Source organism: Camelus ferus, chromosome 10 (assembly GCF_009834535.1).
Source record: "Camelus ferus isolate YT-003-E chromosome 10, BCGSAC_Cfer_1.0, whole genome shotgun sequence".
NCBI classification, from domain to species: Eukaryota; Metazoa; Chordata; class Mammalia; order Artiodactyla; family Camelidae; genus Camelus; species Camelus ferus.
The window spans coordinates 46,514,639-46,538,773 of NC_045705.1; the positions used below are offsets into that span (position 1 = coordinate 46,514,639).

General features: G+C 33.8%; 1 protein-coding gene across 2 annotated transcripts in view; it reads left to right on the plus strand.

Moving 5' to 3' along the window:
* The window catches only part of PIK3C2A (phosphatidylinositol-4-phosphate 3-kinase catalytic subunit type 2 alpha), an 89,184-nt gene that overhangs the window by 39,011 nt on the left and 26,038 nt on the right, over nt 1–24,135 (plus strand). For both annotated transcript variants that reach the window (XM_032488928.1, XM_014568088.2), the window contains exons 4-14: nt 2,755–2,912; nt 4,675–4,795; nt 5,447–5,558; nt 6,750–6,829; nt 6,962–7,025; nt 13,825–13,968; nt 15,284–15,332; nt 15,413–15,623; nt 16,523–16,645; nt 17,703–17,870; nt 23,686–23,797. In XM_032488928.1, coding sequence (XP_032344819.1) covers nt 2,755–2,912; nt 4,675–4,795; nt 5,447–5,558; nt 6,750–6,829; nt 6,962–7,025; nt 13,825–13,968; nt 15,284–15,332; nt 15,413–15,623; nt 16,523–16,645; nt 17,703–17,870; nt 23,686–23,797 — 1,342 coding nt within the window. The remainder of the gene's footprint in view (nt 1–2,754; nt 2,913–4,674; nt 4,796–5,446; nt 5,559–6,749; nt 6,830–6,961; nt 7,026–13,824; nt 13,969–15,283; nt 15,333–15,412; nt 15,624–16,522; nt 16,646–17,702; nt 17,871–23,685; nt 23,798–24,135) is intronic.

The window sequence follows — 24,135 nt, forward strand, 5'->3', positions numbered from 1 at the left end:
TTCTGGTTTTCTTTCTTTTCACGCTTAACCATAATTAACAAAGCTTGCTGTATCTACTAGTTACATAGGTCCAGAGAAAGTTCTTAGAGGAATGTTAGATACCATTGGGAGTCACTTGTGGTCTCCTAGGATAAGAAGAGAAACTGCATTTTATGCTTGTCATTCTGAATAGCCTTTAGTTTCTTTTCTTCATATATGTTTCCAGCCTAATACTTATATCCTATAAGAGTGTCTTGACTCCCTGTAGATTTTCAAGGACTTCACCTCTGCATTTAGTTATATTCTAAACAATGCTGACTGAACTTTCTTAAAAAGTAGTGTCAGCTTAATTAAAAACCCTCATTAAAGCCCTCATTTTAATCTCTTCTGTCCTGATTTTACATGATTTGGCTCTGTCTGGGAGGCGAGAATTCTACCACTGAACCACCAATGCCCTCTCCGATTTGGCTCTATCTGGATGTAACTTTATAATTTGATAGCACACAATAGAAAAATAAACCATGAAAGATTTTAGTATATGCATAGAGATATTAAATTTCCTGAACTATAGAGCCATATTAAACAAAGCCATTTCTTTGGTGGTAATAGGGAAATGGAAATTTTAAGAGAAAATGATCATTAGAGTTTAAAAAAAGGCTCTTTATAGGTAATTACTTAAGAACATCAGACTACAATATATGGTTTAGAGTGTTCATAAAAATACCTTATCTGGCTTATTATATTTAAGTGAATAATCTATTCTTTGCTATTTGATAAATTATAATCTGCTCTTGTATGTTTAAAAGTTTAGTTATAAGAAAAAAACCCCAACTTGAAGGAATCTATTACCATCTTAATTTTTTCCCAATTCTATAAAGCAAACAATACTATGAGAATGGAAAAAGTCATTAATTTTATAGAGAAACAAAGGAAGTTACTGTATTTTTCTGTTCTATCTTCCACGGTGTCAAGCAGAGACAGAAAGGACTCATTAAATTTTTTTTTATTGTTGTAAAATATGCATAACAAAAATTTATTATTTTAACCATTTTTACATGTATAGTTCTGTGATATTAAGTGACATTCACATTGTTGTATAAAAGAAAATACTTATTTTAGCAAAAAGAAATGAAGATTTTTTTTCCCCTTCAAAGTCAAGTTTATAAATGCATCTTTTATCACTAGAATTTTTGTTCAATAAATTCTTGATTTCTGAGCTATCATCAGGAATTTCTGATTTTCCTTTTATCATCCTTAAGGATTTCTGAAAATTGAAGGCTTTCTTGGATATAAAGTTCTTTACCATTTCATATATTAATTAATTTCATGATTTGCTATGAGCATCTGTTTCATACTGTAGGAAACAAGGGAGTACCAAGTATGTGAGAAACAATAAGAATCTTAGGCTGGTCCTGTGATGGTCTTGTCACTGTGTGGCAGAGGGGTAAGCTTGGCAACAATCAAATATCTGAAGGTAATGTGTCCACATCTAAAGGTGCATTTCTAATATCAATTTATTACTTCATATTACCTTTTTTCCAGTTACATTTCTTTTATATGGGATCTTTTGTGGCACTTAAGATCACAGTGCAGAAACCAGATTTATTTATTCACTCAGTCATTCATTTGGTAAGATGCTTATAGCACTTACCATGTACTAGACACTGTTCTGAGTGTTTTATAAACTTAATTCACATAATTCTCACAAAAACCCCACAAGGTTAGTAGTAGTAGTATCCGCAGTTTACAGAAGAGGAGACTGAAGCGACAAGGAGATTCAGTAACTTGCTGAAGGTCACACAGTTAAGCAGTAAAATCAAGATTTAAACTTAGGTTAAACTTAGATTTAACTTAGGCTTGTGCACAGCTTTAGAGGCTGTGCAGTTACACTTGCTGCCTCTCTAGAGCAGCATTCCTTCTTGTCAACTCAAACTACTTTTATTCTATTCCTATGACTTGATTATTTTAATCTCTACAGAAGCAAATAGGTAATACTCCCAGCATTCATTCCACTTATAGCCTTATGAAAAGCAGATGAGAAGATTGGAACTTGTCCTCTAACTTCCAGAAAAAAGTCAGTTAAAGGAAGCCCACAAGTCTAAAGAAGGCATCAAATCCTCCTTTGTTTTCAGATAACAGAAGTGCTGTCTAGAGATAAGCCATACTCCATGCTCATATGTTTTAATTTAAACTATTTTGCTTCTATTAGTACCAAGAATACTTAACAGGCAATTTTTGCCATTCCTTAAGTTTTAGAAATCACTTTGAGGGACTGAAGTCCTCATAGTACTGTAAAAACCCATTGTCTATGTTTCTCTATCATTGTCTAACAACCAAAAACAATGTGTAGGAAAAAGGATCTCAGAAGAAAGATTTTTAAAAGACAACAAACTTTCTAACCTCTGGCAATTACAATTTAAGGTTATATTGCCTATATTATCAGTAGTTCATTTAAAATGTGTCATTTTGTGTAATTATGCTGTTTAGCGAAAAATCTGAAGCAGTGAACCTCATTTAATGTTATGTATCCAGTGTGTGCTTGGTTATTGTTGATAACGTTACCAAAGGTATCCTGGCAGTACTTAATTTCTTTCTTTGAATTACTTTTACTTAAAAGGCAAATGCTGGTATTTTAGAGTTTTGACAGGGATCCATTCATTGCAGTTCTCCTGAGCTGCTCTAGAATTGGATGACTGTAAGCATGCAAAGCCTTGCTCATGGCTGTCAAATGCAGCTTTCAAAAAAAGAATTTAATTTCTTCTTTTTTGTGAATAGATTGAAGACCAACTTTCCATATACCAATCATTGCACAAATCCAGGCTATTTGTTAAGTCCAGTCACAGTGCAAAGGAACATATGTGGAGAAAATGCTAGCGTGAAGGTCTCCATTGAAATTGAAGGATTTCAACTACCAGTTACCTTTACATGCGATGGTAGGTTTGCAGTTCCCCAGCAATCTTGTTTTGCTTTGACTGGGGAGAAAGTGTTTAAGATGTTAATGTTATCATTCTTTCAGTTAACGGACTCTGTTATCATTAGGTATCCTTCAAAAATTGGTGTGTGTGTGTGGTTATATACTTAACATGCATTAGTTATTTTCCCCATAATTGCCATTCATATTGATAGCTTTCTGGTTTGGATTAGTGAGAAAACAGTTTACCTTTTTAACTATGTATTTCTCTAAAAACTGCTGAGTAACTTGGTAAATCAGAGGCTCTTGGTCAAAGCCCCAAAGCATTATCTAGAAAGGCTACTTATAGTTCAATTCTTTATTTCCTAAAGGAAGAGTTACTGGTTTTGTTTTGTTTTGTTTTAATTTAATTTTATTTTTTGTTGAGGGGAGGTAATTAGGTTTGTTTGTTTCTTTCTTTCTTTTAATGAAGGTACTGGGGAGTAAACCCAGGACCTCATGCATGCTAAGTATGCATTCTACCATTGAGCTGTAGTCTCCCCACAAGAATTATTGTTTTTAAACATACCTTAAATTTTGCTTTGGGAATCATTAAAGTATTCAGTAAGAATTGAAAAAAATTTTTTTTATTTAAGTGTAGTTGATTTACAATGTTAGTTTCAGTTGTACAGCAAAGTGATTCAATTATGCATATACATACATATATATTTTTTCAGATTCTTTTCCATTACATGTTACTACAAGATAAAGTATGCAGTAAGAATTAATACCAAAATTGAAGGGAAACAAAGATCAATTGATTGAAATAAGCATGGATAAACATTGATAGCAAATGTTTTAATTTGTATCAAATTTTGACTTGATATATCAAGATTTGATTGATTTAAAATATTTCAAATGCCTATTGTTTGGTTCTCATAAATGTGCACATTCATAATGTACATCTCTGTTAAGAAATGTAACCATATTATAGTAGAAGTACTTTGTGTTCAAATGATAAATATTACCATACATGTGACTGTTTAGAAATGTAGCTATTGTATTAAATAGAGGTTTTTATGGTCTTTTCTGCCAAGCTGTTAATTTTCATGAAGTTTGGATGTAGTCACTGTCTTCTAAATTGAACCTAATAGCTCTCAGTGTAGAAAGAGGTTACTTTAAAAGATTACTTTAGTTTCTAATATGTTGTAATCTTAATATTCAGCAATTGCCATGTGATAATTGAACAATACTTCCTACTTGCTGTATTTTTATTCTCCATTGGAAAATTTACCAAGCAAATGTCAAACATTTAAAATGGTAATTCTTTTTCCTTCTGATTTTGTTTAAATAATTGTTTGCTAGATACTGCTAAATGTCATCCTTTTTGGAGGAGTCTGTAAAAGGGAGGTGGCTTTCTTTGCTTTAGATCTGCCCTGTCTAATATAGTAACCACTATGCACATGTGGCTAATATAGATTGAGATGTGTTGTAAGTGTAAAATACACACTAAATTTCAAAAACTTAGTTTGAAAAGAGAATGTAAGCTATCTCATTAGTAATTTTTAAATACTGATTATATGTTGAAATGATATATTGGATATATTACATTAAATAAAACATACTACTGAAATTAGCTTCAGCTGTTTTTTACTTTATTCAATGTCACTGCTAGAAAATTTTAAATTATATATGTAACCTGCATTGTATATCTCTTGTCTTAGATTATAAGAAATACAATCTGAGTAAGTGTATCCTTAAGAGTTAAAAGAGTAGAATAAAAATGATGACTAACTCTTTTACAGTGAGTTCTACTGTAGAAATCATTATAATGCAAGCCCTTTGCTGGGTACATGATGACTTGAATCAAGTAGATGTTGGCAGCTATGTTCTGAAAGTTTGTGGTCAAGAGGAAGTGCTGCAGAAGTAAGTTTATTTAATTACTAAGCAACATGTTTTGAAATTTCATTTGTTAATGCCTTAAATCAGAAAAATTTCCAGTTAAATTTTTAATCTAAAATTACATTGGGTTCTAGTGAATTGATTCATTGGATCAGTAAATTTATATTGAAATATACTTTGTTTAAGACATCATGTCTAAGACAGTAGAGCGATTTGAGAGATAATTAAGATATGATCTTCCCTTAAGAAGCTTATTGTCTTAGGTGGGAAGAACGGTGGGCAACTGGTTGATAAGTGGACTTAATGTTTTCTTTTGCAGGAGGCAATAGTCACATCGTTATAGACTCCATTTTCCTTTTGTAGCAAGCAGAATTACTTTATACAGTGGTCAGCTGTGATTTCCTTTTATTTGCCTGACATATTCACTGTATGAATCTTTTTCTGAACCTGCTAGAAATGCTCTGTCCCTTTTTAAAATTTTCTTTGTCATCTTCTTTCCTTTAACTCTTCTCAGGTAGAATTGTCGCTCTATTTAAATACTTATACTTAAAAAATCATTATATTTTACCATTCTGTTCAATTTCTGATGCATATACAGTTTATATTTTACTCTCACCTCTATAATTTCTAGTTTGAGGAGAATAACATTGATGAATAATTGATATATTTTAACAGTAATCATTGCCTTGGAAGTCATGAACATATTCAAAACTGTCGAAAGTGGGACACAGAGATTAAACTACAACTTTTGACCATAAGCGCAATGTGCCAAAATCTGGCCCGAACAGTAAGTGTGTGCCCTATAACAGAATTGCTAGTGATTGAATCTGAATAATTCTGCTTAGTGGCCAATTTGCAGTTTGTACGTTCTCCAAGATTTTGGGGTCTGACTGGGAATGATGAACTCTTTATCCCCTACTTAAGTCTTTTCAGCAGATGTGGGAAGACTTTCAATCGTGGAGGTTTAGATAACAGACTATTCAGATCTGGAGGCATATTTGAAAATCAAACTGGAGGAATTAAAAGTTTGGTTTGCAATAGTTTAAAATAAGTTACACAATGAAATCATCAGGGTCAGTTAAGAAGAAATGAAGAAGAAAGATTTTGAATTCTAAGTATGGTTGGGGGGAGAAAAAGATCCCCATTGACCTTTGCACCAAACTGAGAAAAATACATTATTTTTCACAAATGAAAACTAATTCTCTGTTTTAAAAGTGTAGTACTTTCTTTTGAGGTTAAAGCAAAACAGAATGCAAGAACTTAGGCCATTTTGTTACTGTATAAAACTTGATGAATTTTACTCTCTAAAGAGAATCATTCTTTATTTTGTAGAATTTTGATTGGAAAACTATCAATCATTTCTACTTTCTCTTTCTTTTATTTTTCTAAGTTTTGCTCCTATGTTAGATAGGACATATTTCACTTGGGTGGAAACTGTTTTACAAAATTCAGTACATTTTAGCAATCATTAACGTCTCTTTTCAGTTTCTTAAGGAATAATGTTCTTGAGTATTTTGCATAGTAGGGTAACAATTAAAGAGACCAGTACCTCATTTATTGAGGATAAGGTAGAAGGAAACTTGATTATCATTAGAAAGATAATGCAGAAAATGAGATGGTCTCTTCCTCATCTGGTCCCCATTCCACCTTCATTTGACTGTCAACCATCTTTAAAAGTGTTTTTCCCTCTCTATACTTTTTGTATAGAACTGAAGTGATTTTGCTTTAGTAGCTATTTATATATCAGAAACTAGACTTTAAAGCATTTATGTCTTTTCCATTTAAAAAACAAATTTTTTTCAGAAGATTTAAACACTTTGAGTCAATTTTGAATAATATTTAATACTGATACTATTTTAATCCTCATCACTTCAGTTTTAAGAATTTATCATGCACTTAACCATGTTTAATTTGGCAATAGAAAGACCAAAGAATGGATTTCATTGTTTGGTAAATATTTGTGTATATGTTTGTTTAGGCAGAAGATGATGAAACACCTGTGGATTTAAACAAATATCTGCATCAAATAGAAAAACCTTATAAAGAAGTCATGACAAGGTGTGGCATCTAAAGCATTAATTGCAGGTTTTCAGACTTTACTTTTGAATGTGAATGCATTTATTTTGATGAATAAAACAATCATTCTTGTATATAGTATTTTTCAGCCACGATAACTGTTCTTTATTTCAGACATCCTGTTGAAGAACTTTTAGATTCTTACCATAACCAAGTGGAACTGGCTCTTCAAATTGAAGTAAGTCTTAGTTCGCATTTTGGCACGATGATTTAAAGATTCTTGCCTGCTCTCTCTTAAATACTAGTATTGGCATTAGATTAAATATTTTAAATGACAATTTAACTATATTCTTGATGTTGGTGTTTGCCGATTTTTTTTTCAGACCCAGCATATTAACAAAAATTCCCAGTAATGCTTGAGTTACTTCAGCTTTATTACTATGAGGAGCCTTTAGTTCAACTCAAAAAGTTATTGAGTGCTTAATATATGCTAGATGGTGGAGTTACGAAAATGAATAATCTAATCCCCACCTACCAGGAATTTAAAGCTAGAGATGGTAGATTTAAACAAAATTTCAATATAGTATAATAAATGTAGAATAGAGGTATGCATTGGAGTTCTCTGAGAGATCAAGAAGGGCACTTTTCCCAACTTAAGTGTTCAAGGAACGCCTCTAAGAAGGGATGTTGCCTGAGCCAAGTCTTAAACAGTATGAGTTAACTAAAAGATAGTTGGGAAGGGCATGTGAACAAAAGCATACAGGTGTAATATGTATGTGGAAGTATAAGCACTTCCATTATAGAATACAAAGTTGAAAGTTGAGAGATGAAATTAGAGATACACAGACGTAAGTTAACACCCTGTAATCTGTGTTAAAGGGTTTTACTTTATCCTCTGGATCAGGAGGCCATGTCCAATTCACTTCCCATTCTTGAAAATAAAATTTTTTTGGAACACAGCCACACCCATTTACTTACGTATTTTCTATGACTGCATTTGTGTTCTAACACTAAAGTTGAGCAGTTGGGACAGAGACCATATGTCCTGCAAAGCATAAACTATTTACTGTTTTCCATTTTACAGGAGAAGTTTGCTGACCCCTGCTACAGCCATTTAAGGTGTTTTAAGCTGGGGTTAGGAAGTGGAGTGGAATGGGGTGGGCGATGTGTTTAGTCCTAAGCTCTGAAATCACCCTAGCCAAACTGGAAGTTAGATATAGGGCTGGCAGTATTGGATTCAGGGAGAGTACTTAAGAAGGTTTTTGATGGTAGTCCAAGTAAAAGATAATTAATGGGGTGAAGGTAAAAAGGAGGGGACTGATCAACAATATTTAGGAGATACAATTGGTAAGATTTTGATAGGTAATGAGATGTATGAAAAGAAGAAATAGTGTAGTATGACTGTCAGATTTCTAGCTAATAGTGTATTTCTTAACATGTAAATATATTGATTTATTCAGTAACTATTTACTGAGTGCCACCTCTTTTCAAGGCACTGTTGTAGGTGCTGAGGATATGGCAGTGAACAAAAGAAACTAATGCCTGTCCTTTGAGAATTTACATTCTAGTTGGAGGACACAGACAATGAAATAAACTGACAAAATATATGTTATATCAGGTGGTGAATGCTAGTAAAGAAAAATAAAGCAGCTGGATAATATTGGCAATTTCGAATAAGATACTCAGAGAAGGCGTCACTGAGAGGATGAATTTGAGTAAAGAACTGGAGCTGGAGAGGAAGAAGGTATCTGGTTATCTAGGGGAGTGTGCCTGGTATGTATACTAGGTCTTTGTAGCTGGAATAGAGTGAGGAGAGGGGCAAGAGTGGAAACAAATCAATGAGGAAAATTTTTGCTTAACCACAGCAAAGATAATGGTGTCTTGGACCAGAGTGAGTACAGTAGAAGTGATGAGAAGGGGTTGAATTCTGTATATGTTTTGAAGTTAACGTTAGAAGGATTTACCAATAGATTGGATGTAGAGCATGAGGAAAAGAAGACTTAAGCATAACTCCAGGATTTTATACCTGAGCATTAGGAAATTCGGTGTTGCCTTTAGTGAGATACAGAAAGCTGAAAGAGGAGCAGGTTTGGAGGGAAGACCTGAACTCAGTTTTGGACATTATGTTTGAGATGACTTTTGTTTATCCACATAGTGATCTTGAGTAGACAGTTGGATATAAATCTGGAATTTAATGAAGGAGATCCAGACTGGAGATAATAAACTGGGGAATCATCAGAATATAAGTATTTTGTAGCCAAAAACCTGGATGAGATCACCAAGAAAACCATTGCAAGTAGAGAAAAAAAAGAATTCAAGGACAGAGCCATGGGTATATTTCCCATCTCATAATAAAACAAAAAGTCCACATCCTCTTGCGGCAACCACCCCACTTCTCTATTCTCCTTATAGCAGAACTCTTGAAAGTTGCTCTGGTTTTGCTACTTCCACTTCCTCTCTCCCATTCTCTTATGAACCCACTCCAATCAGGCTTTCATTCTCAACACTTATCTGAAACTGTGCTTAAGGTCATCAGGGACTTCAGTGATCATAATTCCAGTACTAAGTTCTTAGTCTTTCTTTTTCTCAATTTTTCTGTGGTGTTTGATAGAGTTGATAATTTCTTCCTTCTTGAATCACTCACATGGCCTCTGGGATATCACGTTCTTGGTTTTCCTACTTCCAGTGTCTGCTCTATTCTCATTCTTACTTCTAGCTTCCTCCTTAAGAGCGCCTTATCATTTTGACCTCTAAACATGAGAATGCCCAGGGCATTTAGTTCTAGGACCTCTTGTCTTCTATATTCACATTTTAGGTGATCTCACTTAATCTCATGTACTTAAATACCCTATGTATGTTGATTCAAATATCTATTACTTGACATTTTTATACGATGTCTAATTCATTAACATCTCAGATTTAAGATATACAAAACTGAATTTTTTTATATTACCCTTCGTATCTATTCATTGATCTTCCCCTTCTTAATAAATGGCAATTCTGTCGTTCCATTTGCTCAGGCCAAAACCTTGGAGTCATATTTGATTTCTCAAAAAAATCTTTCACATTCCTTATTCAGTATCATTCCTGTCAGCTCGACCTTAAAAATACATTCAGAATGCAACTACTCTTTACTACCAAAGCTGCACTCCTAGTCAATTACAGTAGTTAACAACAGTTCCTTATTGGTCTCCCACCTTCTGCCTCTCCTTCTAGTCTGTCTTCCATGGGCAACCAGAACGATCTTTTAAAAATAAATCACCAACTGCAGTGTGGTATTCTAGATTGTAGCCTGGAAGAAGGAAAATATATTAGTGGAAAAATGGGTGAAATCTGAGTAAAATCTGCAGTTTACTTAATAGTAATGAGTATTAATGTCTTAGTTTTGATAAATGTAACATGGTTATGTAAGAAGTTACTTAACCCAGTTTCCTTTAATGTTATAGGAGAACTCTGCACTTTTTTTGCAACTTCCCTATGCATCTAAAATTATTCCAAAATAAAGTTTATTTTCAAAAATGAAATTAAACATGGAAAGGAAATGTGAAATAAGAGAAAATCAAAGCCAAAAGATGGTTCTTTGAAGAGATTAATAAAATTTATAAACCCTTAAAAATACTAAATCATGCCACTCTTTTGCTCAAAATCCTGTTTACTATCTCAGTAAAATTCAAATCCCTAATTGTGGCTTTAAGGCCCTACACATTCTGACCCACTTCCTCTCTGATCTGGCTTCCTACCCCTTTCTTTGTTCTGGTTGATCTGCAGGTATGCACCTCAACTGGATGCTTGCCTCAACTGGGATGCTTGTGCTTGTTCCTTTTTCTTTTAATGCTCTTCCCCCATATACTTGCATGACTTAACCCTTTCAGTTCTTTGAGGTCTGTGCTCAGATGTTGCCTTAATCAGAGAGCTCTTCCCTGACCATCTTGTAGGAAATAGTGACTATCATATTTATTCCCCATATTTTATATAGCTTTATTGAAATATAAATTATGTAGCATAAAATTTATTCACTAGATATGTACAATTCAATGATTCTTTTGGCAAGTGCATAGAGTTGTATAATTATCACCACAATCCAGTTTTAGGACATTTCATCACTCCTGAAAGTTTCCATGTACTAATTTTCAGTCATTCTCCATTCCCATCCTTAGCCCCGAACAACTGCTGCTCTGGTTCCTGTCTGTATAGATTTGCCTATAATGGAGATTTCCTATAAATGGAATCATATCCTACATAATCTTTTATGTCTGATTTCTTTCATATATCATATTGTTTTTAAGCTCTGTCTGCATTGTAGTGTGTATCCATAGTTTCTTTTTTGTTTTTCATTATTTGTTTTTAATTGCTGAATGCTTCCATTATATGGATATACCACACTTTGTTTATCCAGTCACCCAATAACTGACATTTTAACTGTTTACAGTTTTTGGTTATTATGAATATTTATATATAAGTCTGTGTAGATGTATGTTTAATTTCTCTTAGGTAGCTGATGTTTTGATTCCTCCTGGTCTTAATTTTCTAAGGATATGATGTTAATTTATTTTACTAAAATGAATTTGGAGTGGCAGTAGGGGTTTTGAGCCAAGGAATAATGGTTTGGCTTCGTAGTTTAAGGGGAATGGGAAAGAGAGCTGACCAAGGGCTTATAAAAGGAATGTTAAGTGTCAGGCAGATGCCTGCTGAAATTGGAGGAGACTCTTGGTTTGTGTATGGTTGTGTGGTTTTCCTTAGAAGTACTGAGCTGCCCAGTAGAAGAAGCAGAGAAGAGAAGTCTCTGAGCTAAAGAACAGGTTTGGTTAGAATGAGAGTGTGAAGTCTGGAAGCAAAGAAGATTGTAATCAGAGTATGAGATTGTAGTTAAGATTCTGATAGCAGGGAGGGTGTAGTTCAAGTGGTAGAGGACATGCTTAGCACGCACTAGGTTCTGAGTTCAATCCCCGGTGCCTCCAGTAAAATAAATAAATAAACCTAGTTACCCCTTCCCCTCCCCTCAAAATGAAAACAAACAAACAAAAATATTCTGATTGATACTGTTTCAAGGTTGAAGATGCTGTGAATTTTCCACATGGATATTTATGTAACTGAGGCTTCTTATAGAATAGAGTAGAAAGTCAGATAAATGTCTGGAGCAAAAATAAGGCATCTAATTGGGGAAATAACCACATGTCAGTGGCAAGGCAGATCAGTCAGGGGCCAAGTTAGGCAACAGAAACTATAGTAGCTGTTTGAACAGGGAAATTTAAGGAAGTGTTAAATAGTAAAAGGTATTTAATTACTACAAGGGGTAAAAGAGAATTACATAAAGAGTTGATATATTATGGCTCACATGCCAAATCTGGCCAGTTGCCCATTTTTGTAAATAAAGTTTTATTGGAACACAGCCATACTCATTCATTTATGTATTATCTGTATCTGTTTTCACACTCTAATAGATATGAGTTGTGACAGAGATTGTTTGGCCTACAAAGCCTAGAACATTTGCTACTTGGCCTTAAAAAAAATGCAACCTTTCTCTAAGGGATCCAGAAGTAACAGGTGCAAAATAGCAGCTATTAAAATAGCAGCTAGGTTGAGGAACAGTGGATAGTGAAGGAACTCTGAGGACTTATGATAGAGCCTCTCCCCAGACTGAAATTCAACCTCCTTGCAGAGGATATGGCTATCACAGGAACACACAGGTGGCGTATGGCAAAGAAACTTGGCAGAGCTGTCAGACTGAGAGAACATGGCCCTAGGGTACAGCTGAAGATGGTCTTTGAGGCCCACTGGGCTTCTATGCTGAATTAAATGGAGGACTGGAAACCTGATGAGAAGTATCTTCCTGTTGCTTTTGCCTTTGAGTATCCCTTCAGTGCCCACTATTGACAAAACCTAACATTGTGCCAGCTGACTAAGGAGAAATGTTTGTAGGGTCTAGCTCTAGTATCACAAAGTAGAGCAAAGATGGGTGCACTTGGAACTGATAGACAATAAATTGATATGTGGTACATAAAAAATGGTGGAGAATACTATAGGAGAATGGCATGAGCCTCAAAACTGGGAAGGTTTTTAAGTGAAGGTAGAGGAGCAAAAGTAAGCAGAAATACAAGTCAGACAAGCAGAAATGGGGGCCGTCAAGCCCTGAAGACCACAAGGTTTTTGGGTTTTTGAGAACATGAGGAGGTTTCATTTAAAGCATGAAAGTGAAGAGAACATTTGGTTTATGGTAGCCAAGCCTCAAAGGTGGAAAAATTTTAATTTTTAAGGGATGGAACAGTACTGAGTTTCAGCCCATTCTAACAGTACTTGGCATTTCATTTTGGCATAAATATTTGATTAATTAGTTCATTATATGAGAATGTTTCTTAGTGAGATAATGTACTTTAAAATGATGATAGGGGAGTAGAAAAGAATTTTTAAATCATTCTCATCAGGTAAATGATTTTATAATATATTTATTTGTACATGTATACTTTTGAATCATGGTGAAGTGAGCTGGTATTGAATAGCATAGAAGGATCATCCTCAAGAAAGTCTTTTCATCAGACAGAACTTAAAAAGTGATGGTTGTATAGATGCAGCATAATGATGCTGAAAATTGACTCACTCTTAGTAACTGTTGCCCAATATTAATTTGTGACCAGTCTCTGAACAACTTGGCTTTTGACACCAAATTTTTGCAGAAGAATGAGAAGGGTTGATATTTTTAATGCAGAAATTATTCCCAAATGAAAATTTAAAAGATAACTCCAGTTTTTTAAATGATTTTATAATTTGTTAATAATTGCTTTTTCTTCTGATTTTCATAAGAAACTAAGGTATTTGCATATGAATAATTAGGCATGGTGAAAATTAACCAGGCCTGCTTTTTCCTACTTCAAAGTAAATTGTGTAATTGAAAAGCTATCTTGTTTCTTTTCTTTTTCATCACAGGAGTAGAAGATGTCTGTTCTTAGGCACATCTAAAATGTCTAGTTTTTAACTTCGTCTTTGAAGTTGATCCTTTAAATTGCACGTACTTATATTTGTTTTGCTTTTTATTTTTATAGAACCAGCACAGAACAGTAGATCAAGTAATTAAAGCTGTAAGAAAAATTTGTAGTGCTTTAGATGGTGTGGAGACCCTTGCCATTACAGAGTCGGTAAAGAAGCTAAAGAGAGCAGTTAATCTTCCAAGGAGTAAAAGTGCTGCTGTGAGTATTTTTTTAGTAATTACCATTTTGTCACATGCAAATATAGACTTAACTGAGCATCTGTCATTTAAACTGGGAGATTTTGCTTTCTAAACAAAATGTTACCATTTTAACTTTGGCTTTTACTGTTGAGCTGATTTGGTCACTGTCTTGGTAAGGCGGGAAATTCCTAAGAGGAGATGGACTGCCTTGGAAGAACTTTGTGAGAGTTGACATTGAATGGGTGGATGCCAAACTGAACTTCTTCTGTGTAGAGGAGGAACTCTGGCAAAAATGAGTTGGTTGGGATTTTAAGGTTGATACTATGCTTGAAGAACCTGGATTGCAACAGCTAACATTTCTCCATGTGGATGGAAATGTCCATGGTTGTCGATGAGGAAAGTTCTACTTTGGGCTATACTTCCTTCCAATGGAAAGACCCAGAAGCCTCAGGAATAGTGACTTAAATTGCCTCAGAAGCAACCAGGTTAGGAGCCCTCTCTTAATATCATACTGTTGCATTTAGTAAAAGTTCTCCCCATGGTATTTCCACAAGAATTTAATTAACTATGTTCAGAGAGATGTTTATATCTCTGATTGGAAGGATGAGAGAAGGATCACAGGATGTGATAAATTTAAAGAAAGGAAAGTTTTATTGATGGTGTGTTCCTCAACAGATATGTAGGAGATAGCTCAATCCATTCATTCTCACGGAGAGCCTATCCATGTGGTGTACAGATATTTAGGTCACTCTTTTTTTTCCCTCTTTCTTATTATGTGCTTGTTTTCAGAAATTAAAAAGTATATCTGAAACCACTTGGTGATGATTAGCCGCCATGGTTCTAATGATGTCTGAAGCTTATATTCATTGTGTTCATTTGCTGGATAAAGGACAATAGAGTAGGAGAGCTCAATTTAAATAGTTATAAGAGTCTTTTTGAGACACTAAATGGTAATAGAGTTCTAGTTTCTTCAAGGATATTCTTACATTCTAATAGAGCAAGTCATAGAAAATAAAATACTGTGTTAGTATATTCATCACTTTTGGATTTCAAATTGTAATTACTAAATTGGGTTAATGAGGCAGATTTTGCTTTACTTTGCAGTACTTTTCAATTACTCTGATTTTCTTGATATTAAAAAGTCTGTTTATTTGGTTTGGGTTTCTTTTTGCATTCTTTTTTATTGTTTTATTAATTCTGCAAACACTTTTGGGAGGTTTCTCCTGCAAAGAGTTTCTTTGATAAAGAATTCAATAAATTTATTGAAATTAAACGTAAACATTTTATACTACATCATGGACAATTTTCTGACTAGTTTATATGCGTATATGCAGGTGACTTCATTGTCTGGAGCAGGAGACATTAGCAAGAGTTCAACCAGGGGTATGTATTTAAATTCTTTGAATTTTAGAAATAATTGTTGCTTTTTCAGAGAATTATGTTAACAATTTCTTTAAATCTAGGCTCACTGAATCCTGAAAATCCTGTTCAAGTAAGCATGGACCAATTAACTGCAGCAGTTTATGATCTTCTCAGACTCCATGCAAATTCTGGTAGGCGTTCTGTAGACTGTGCCCAGAGTAACAGGAACATCAAGGAAGCATGGACCACAACAGAACAGCTCCAGTTTACAATTTTTGCTGCACATGGTATTTCAAGTAACTGGGTATCAAAGTAAGTAACTGTTGAACACTGATGAGAACAAATGCTCAGTAGAAGACAGTACAGAAAACTGCAGGGTTAATAAAGGTGGAAAGAAAGTTAATACAATGCTGATGTAAAGATGGACAGATGGAATGAGGTTGCGAAAAGCAATCGAGTAGTTAGATATGTGAACAATGAGATTAAATTTGAAATACATTTAGAATGATTAACCGATTGTACAAACAAAATGGTTGATGGGTAAGCCTAGCAGTAAGTTAGAATACTAGTAGAATATAGTTTTATTGAACCTAAAATTCCTGGCCTACAAGGCTGCCTGACTGTATTACCCAGTTCTGTACTTGTGGCAGTTAGGGGCTAAATCATTGCTGCCTATAATGAAAGAATACAGTAGAATCTGTCCGCATGGATGTAAGCCTCCTAATAAATTAGGAAGACTGGCTCATTGCAAGTCAGACCTATGCACCATTAATATGCTTAACTGACTCTTATTTCAGTGGCCTAGCAAAGGAAAATAGCACCTAAGGAAGATAATGTTTGTACTATTTATTCCTAGAATTTACCTAGAAATGAAATAATTATTGTGTCATTTAACTAAAATCTAAAGCTAATAAGTAACTGAGCACAAAATTGAGATAAATTCTCCAGTTGGTATCATTTTTGCTCCCTTAGACTGGCACCTAGGAATATATGTTTTTTTCTGTGGTCCCTTTGCTATAACCTCTTCTCTGTTTTTATAGAATTTGCAATAGTTAAATTTTAGACGTCTTTCCAAAAATTCAAGTGAATGGTAATCAAATTATTTCAGCTAATAGTCACTTTTAGGGAAGAATGACTAATGATACATATTTGATTGGTTAACCAATTTATATTATCAAATAAAAATCAAATTAAACTCTTTGTTTTCTCAGTTATGAAAAATACTACTTGATATGTTCCCTGTCTTACAATGGAAAGGATCTCTTTAAACCTATTCAATCAAAGAAGGTTGGCACTTATAAGAACTTCTTCTACCTTATTAAATGGGATGAACTGTAAGTGAAAATTTTGGCTTTTTATTCTTTCAGTATGCCCTGTTCTTTACTTTTTTCCACGTATGCATCTCAGCTGTCATTTTTATTACAATTTCCATTAAAATTCATTAAATTCTTATTGACATCTTTAAGTATCTTCTAGATATGATACTGTAAAATGGACTGAAAGTCTCTTTTAAAAATCTAATATACTGTTTTAACTCTTCATATATTAAATTGTAGAAACATGCCATAAATTCTTCATAGCCTAGCCTTTGTCAAGTTAAAATTACATATAATTCTAGAGAGATGGTATTTTATAGCATTGTTTTAGTTTAGTATTTATTCTTTAACACTGTCTATAAGAAACTTAGTTCTTGGTTAACAGATTTTAAAAATTATCTTAAATCCATGTACAAGATAATATTTTGCACTGTTAATATTTTTGAAATATTTTTACACTAAGGGAATGCTTTCATTATTTAGGCAAGTAGGTAACTGCAGAACTTTGTTTTATTCTTCATTTATTAAATGGTTTCCTATTTTTCTTTTATTGCTTAAATTACAAAAATAGTACATATCTGTGAAAGCAATCAAGTAATACAAAAATGTTTATGAGGTAAAAAGTGTCACTTTATTTTCAACTCTTACCACTTCATGGCTTCTCACAGTGGCAACTATTGACCTTCTGTGTCCTTTCAGATTTTAAAAAAAAGGACACTGGTAAACATGTCTGTCTGTATATATGTGCATACACATATCCCAGATCAGAAACACTCAAACATTCATCCAGCTTTTCCTAAAGGAAATAAAAAAGTGAAATTGACTTTACAAGTCTTGAGTAAAAACACTAACAAATTTTTGAAGAAAGAACTGTTATATTTGAAACTTTAATGAAATTTCTTTGATTTTTCAAGTATATATTAGCCAACCTTGCTACTTAAGTAAAGATTAGTTGATAAGTAATTAAAGATTACTTGATAAGTCAAATAAAACCTAAAATTATGTCTTATTGTAGGGTTAAACTTCATATTCAGTCTAATTTGTTTTTTTCTATTAATACATTTTCCCCCCATAGAATCATTTTTCCCATCCAGATATCACAATTGCCATTAGAATCACTACTTCACCTTACTCTTTTTGGAATTTTAAATCAGAGCAGTGGAAGTTCCCCTGATTCTAATAAACAGAGAAAGGGGCCAGAAGCTTTGGGCAAAGTTTCTTTACCTCTTTTTGACTTTAAAAGGTAAGTATTACTGAGTTGTAACCGTAAGTTACTGTGGACAAACCTGCAGCATCAGAATTGACTAGAGAATGGGGTGGGGAACAATGACATGCATGATGAGATAATGAGCTGCCTCATTTTTTCCAGTGTGATAAAAAGGTCATTTCAGAAACAGAGAGGAAACCAGAGTTACTCTGCTATGGTTTGACATAGCTATATGGGTATTGAGAGGATTGTTTGCCACACACTGTTCCAAGAATGTTTATTCTTTGTCATTTATGCAAAGCACTATATTATTGACATAATACTCATGGTCTTATAAGTTCACTTGATGTTTAAAAGAAAAAATCTGTTTTTTCTCTTCTCATTCTTTTCCCATCCTTCTCCAGTTTCAGTGTCTACAATTGCATATTATTCCCTTCTCTTTACCTGACTGATCTCCCTCCCTTTACTGCAGTGGGCCCCTGGTCTTTAACCTTCAAGATCCCACCTATGTGCAGAACTTACTGATCCTTAGGATTAAAGGAATTCCTTTCGAGTTTTGTATCTACTAATAGCCACTGGGATAGTGTAATCTATCTGTCCTTTCAGTTGACTATTTTAATTATGTTTTAAGTGATAATATGTTCCATGAAACCGTCAAGACTTTTCCTAAATGGAAAAAAAAATCAGTTAAATAAGTTTGGGATGTTTGATACAGCACATAACATTTTGCAGAGTGATAATGGACATTAGCATATTAAAGTATCTCTAAAATTCTGTAGTCAAGTCTATTGTAGTTAATAACATTATTACTGTAATAACAAATACATAGCATTTGCTGCATGCTAGGTACTAGTCTGAGTGCTGTATACATAGCTTTCATATTCCTCACAACAAACCCTATGAAGGTAGGTGTTGTTATCCCTTTTTACAGAGGATGTGATCAAAATATGGAGAGCTTAAGTGGCTTACCCGAGGGCACTGACTAAACTAGTAAGTTGTAGAATCTTGGGATTTGAATTTAAACAGTCTGGCCCCAGGGTCTGTGTTCTTAAGTATTATCTTATGTTAAAACCATTCTCAAACTTACTTGATACCATGGTACATTTTTTGTTCTAGAATACATCTTTTGAAACATTGTGTCCCATTGGACAGTTTGGGAAGTGATTTAATAACTGATCTATTTAACCAATAATAAAACAATTAAAAAATAAGAGTGAAAAAATTCTACTAATCTAGTTCAACTTCCTTTTTCCTCTTAAATGGCAGTTTGATTTTCCAATAATCATTTAAAAAAATCATGTGATGTTTGAAATGCTGACTTCATACATTTTTTTAAAATATTCTTTTCCTGTGTTCTTAAATGTAGCATTTATTCATATATACTTCTTTCCTTTAGTCACTTCCTCCATATTTGAGGAGGCAGTATAAAATTTTTTAAGTCTCTACCTTTTGGTGGGCTCAAATTTTATTTGACACTTCATATAATTCTGAACTGCATAAGGCTTGAGAAAAGCAGTTGAAAAGATTGCTGTTAATTGTGTGTACTTTTAGAACCTTTTGCTGAATATAATCCAGAGCTACTCTAAAACAGAATACTGGCCCCATAAAGGGAGGAATTGTGTTCTCAATTGTCTTTAATAAGTTAGTTTCAGGGAATAGTTATGTGAGAAAATTAAATGTAATTGCATCATCATTAATTTTTATAAACTGAGTTCTGAAAACCTTCCTGCTCTTAAAAGCACCAGGAGTCTTTACTTCATTTGAGAATACCATCATTTTTTGCCACTTTTTTTGTCTAGTAATAAATGTTTTTATTGGGTGAATGACATTCTTTCAAAATTCAAGAGTAAGGGGAAGGGCGTTAGCTTTTGTTAGACAATTAAATAGTTTGCATCCAACATTCCACTGTTCAAAACAACGAGCTGATGCCATTAAGCTTGAGACTTTGCCAAGTAGTGTCAGTCTAAGTAATGTTAGGACTTAACGTTTAAGAAATAATCAGAAATTAAGAGGAAAAGTGATTTTGTATTAATACATGTAGAGAAACAAAGTTCATGATTTAGTTTAGTAAATGTGGTATAGTGATCAGAAATCTTGGTCTTGAAATTCTTTTAAAATTGATTGATCTTTAAGGTACAACCTGATGAAGTCACTGTCATGAAAGCCAGATGACTTAGAGGCATTTCAGTCAGCCTCAACAACAAATGAGTTCTTCATTCATTTTTTTTTTTTAAATTGAAGTATAGTCAGTTTACAATGTAGTGTCAGTTTCTGGTGTACAGCATAATGCTTCAGTCATATAGGATCATACATATATTTGCTTTCATATTCTTTTTCACCATAAGTTACTAGAAGATACTAAATATAGTTCCCTGTGCTATACAGTATAAACTTGTTATTTATCTATTTTATATATATTAGTTAGTATCTGCAAATCTTGAACTCCAAATGTATCCTTTCCCACCACTTCCCACTGCCTGTAACCATAAGTTTGTTTTCTATGTCTGTGAGTCTGTTTCTGTTTCGTAAATAAGTTCATTTGTCTTCTTTTTTTAGATTCCACGTGTAAGTGATATACGATATTTTTCTTTCTCTTTCTGGCTTACTTCACTTAGAATGACATTCTCCAGGTCCATCCATGTTGCTGCAAATGGCATTATTTTTTTTATGGTTGAGTAGTATTCCATTGTATAAATACACCACGGCTTCTTTATCCAGTCATCTGTCAATGGACATTTAGGTTGCTTCCATGTCTTGGCTATTGTAAATAGTGCTTCTATGAACATTGGGGTGCATGTATCTTTTTGAATTAAGGTTCCCTCTGGGTATATGCCCAGGAGTGGTATTGCTGGATCATATGATAAATCTATTTTTAGTCTTTTGTGGAATCTTCAAACTTTTCCATAATGGCTGCACCAAACTACATTCCCACCAACAGTGTTGTTTTCTCTACAGCCTCTCCAGCATTTATCATTTGTGGTCTTTTGAATGATGGGCATTCTGACTGGTTGTGAGGTGATACCTCATTGTAGTTTTCATTTGCATTTCTCTGATAATTAGTGATACTGAGCATTTTTTGATGTACCCATTGGCCATTTGTATGTCTTCACTGGAGAATTGCTTGTTTAGGTCTTCTGCCCTGTTTTGGATTGGGTTGTTTGTTTTTTTCTTATTAAGTTGTATGAGCTGTTTATATATTCTGGAAATTAAACCTTTGTCAGTCTCATCTTTTGCAAGTATTTTCTTCCATTCTGTAGGTCGTCTTTTTGTTTTGCTTATGGTTTCCTTTGCTGTGTAAAAGCTTATAAGTTTAGGTCCCATTTGTTTATCTTTGCTTTTATTTCTATTGCTTGGGTAGATTGTCCTAGTAGAACATTGCTGAGATTTATGTCGGATAATATTTTGCCTGTTGTTTCTTTTAGAGATTTATAGTGTCTTGTCTTATGTTTAAGTCTTTAAGCCATTTTGAGGTTATTTTTGTGTATGGTGTGAAGGAGTAGTCTAATTTCATTAATTTACATGCAGCTGTCCATGAAATGAATCAGGCATTTAACCTGCCATTCTTTTACAGTTGTATCTTAGGGTTACCAAATAATTGATGCAAAAAAGTTTTTTATAGAAAAATTCCAGCTAATAGATGCAGAAGGAATGACAGAATATTACAGTTTTGTAACCCCTAATGAAATAATAGAGTGAGGTCAGGATATCTCAGTCTTGACAGCATTCACATTTTGTGCCAGGTAATTCTTTGCTGTGAGAGACTGTCCTGTGCATTGTAGGATGTTTGGCAGCCTCCCTGGCTTCTGCCCATTAGTTGCCAACCAAATTCATGCCCAATTAGTGCTCCCTAGTTGCCAACCAGAAATGTCTCCACGCTGCCAAATATCCACTGGGGTCAAAAGCATTCTTGGTTGACGTTGATTTAAACAGTGATGATCAATGCCTGTTTAAAACCATTGTAATTAACTTTTCTGGAACTTAAAATGGATGGTTTAGACTGATAGTACTTGAACAAACTGTTATCTTAATATCACAGAAAGAGAGATACAGCACACAATGTGTGCCTCTTTAATTGATGCACCAGGAACTAGTATCACCTATAAAGATACCACCTATAAAGTAACAAGTATTCTTGCCACATAACTAAACCTGAATCACATCAAGCCTTTAGATCTAATTCTTATGGAAAATATAGGCGATAAAGGGACACCAGAGGAATGCACTCAGTAAAATCCAGGATATAGAAAAACCTCTGAACAAAAGACCTGGATTCTTCAACAAATGATGGGATAGCATAGAAGAGTGTATGGGTTAAAGCAAGAGTTGGTAAACTTTTTATGTAAAGGGGACCAGATAGAAGTAGTCAAGGCTTTGTAGGTCATGTAATCTCTCACAGATGCAAGAGCAGAGGCAAAAGCAGTGATAGGCAATATCTAAGTGAATGAGTGTGGCTTTGTGCTAATAAAAGTTTATTTGCAAAACCAGGTGACAGCACAACATTGTAAACCAACTATACTTCACTTTAAAAATAAATAAATAAATGGCAGAAAAAAATTTAGTCCATCAAAAACAAACAAACGAACAAACAAAAAACCCAAGTGACAGTCTGGAGTTTGTTGACCCTTGAATTAAAAAAAAATACCATAAAAAGGTTTATCAACCAGTGTAAATGTTGGACCTTGCTTGTATCTTTATTCAAACAAATCAACTATTTTTTTTTAAGTTATGAGACAATAAGGGAAATTTGAATGCTGACTAGATAGCTGATACCTTTAAGTAATTATTTTTATTTTATTGTAATTATGTTTAAAATAGTTCATCAATTACATAAAAGTAATTACAGATAAAATAATATGGGAATTTGCCTTAAAATAATCTAGTTGAGGGTAAGGATGGTTGGTTCTCAAATAGAATGTGTCAAAGATTTAAAGGCTGTTACCTGCTAGAAAAAATATGAAAACTAGAGTCTAGTTTGGGAAGGGATATTTGCTGTTTGAATAAAATGAACAGGGTTTGATGAAGTTCATAGTTTCCTGCTTTTATATGTAATATATATCATGTTATTTTTCAGATATTTTTTCTGTGTAAAGATACATCAATATCTTTATTGATAAATATTTTTAATTTCAGTAGGCCCTAAATTGGTAGTTTAGGGCAAGGGTGAGCATACTCCAGCCCACTGCCTATTTTTTTGTAAATATAGTTTTGTTAGAACACAGCACACATTTTTCTTAATGGTTGTCCATGGCTGCTTTGGCATTGTAACAGCAGGGTTGAGCCTGTGGCAGAGATTGTATAGCCCAGAAAGCCCAAAATACTTGCTGTCTGGCCCTTTACAGAACGTTTACTGACCCCTGGTCTAGGGCACGGATACAACTTTTCATTTCAAATGATTAGTGCTTTGCCACAAAGTAGGTACTAGTTTTCTTGGCACGTGTTTTTGTTCTTATGGTAAAAGTCAAGGAGCAGTTAGTTATGTAATCCAAACCACCACTTGGAAGTATATTCCTTTGTAGATGGTCTTCAAAGACTCCTTCACCTTCCAATTTATAAAAGTTTTTGGGACAGGTGACTGTGAGACTTTACCCATCTTGTCTTCTATCCTGAACCCCATTTCTTTCATCCTGACTCCTTTTGTTCCAACTCCCACAGTCCAGTATATTTACCTTAAGTGTCAATACACTATGGAGAGCAACACCTTCTCAGATGTTCTTAAAGGTGATGCTCTTTTTACATAGAGGACGCTTAATAAATGTTTGAATATTATTTCAAATTTATTACCATGTGTTGTGAGTTTTGAATTAATTTTTAAAATGAAATCCACGGTATTCTTCTGTTTACATTCGTGAAGGTTTTTAACATGTGGAACTAAGCTTCTGTATCTTTGGACTTCATCACATACAAATCCTATTCCTGGAACAGTTCCCAAAAAAGGATATGTGATGGAAAGAATAGTGTTACAGGTAATGATACTTCCGGACATGTGGAGAGGTTTAAATTTGAATTTCTCTATAAAAAGTATATGTGTACCATGATTTGGGTTGTTACTTAAAGAAGCCTTAATTGATCTTGTTTCAATCTTAGGATCTGTCTTTAACTTAAATGTCAATAAACATTTCCTGTTTCTATGAAACAGTAAAAGATGTGCTTGTACCCATCCCAAATAATATTTGTGCTATTGAAATTTACCAATAACAGTAATCACTTTTAACAAAAGGACAAGAAGCATTAATGTAATATTTGACATTATCACCCTGATGCTGAAAAAAATCAAAGAAGTTAATATAGCAAATCTGTGGGC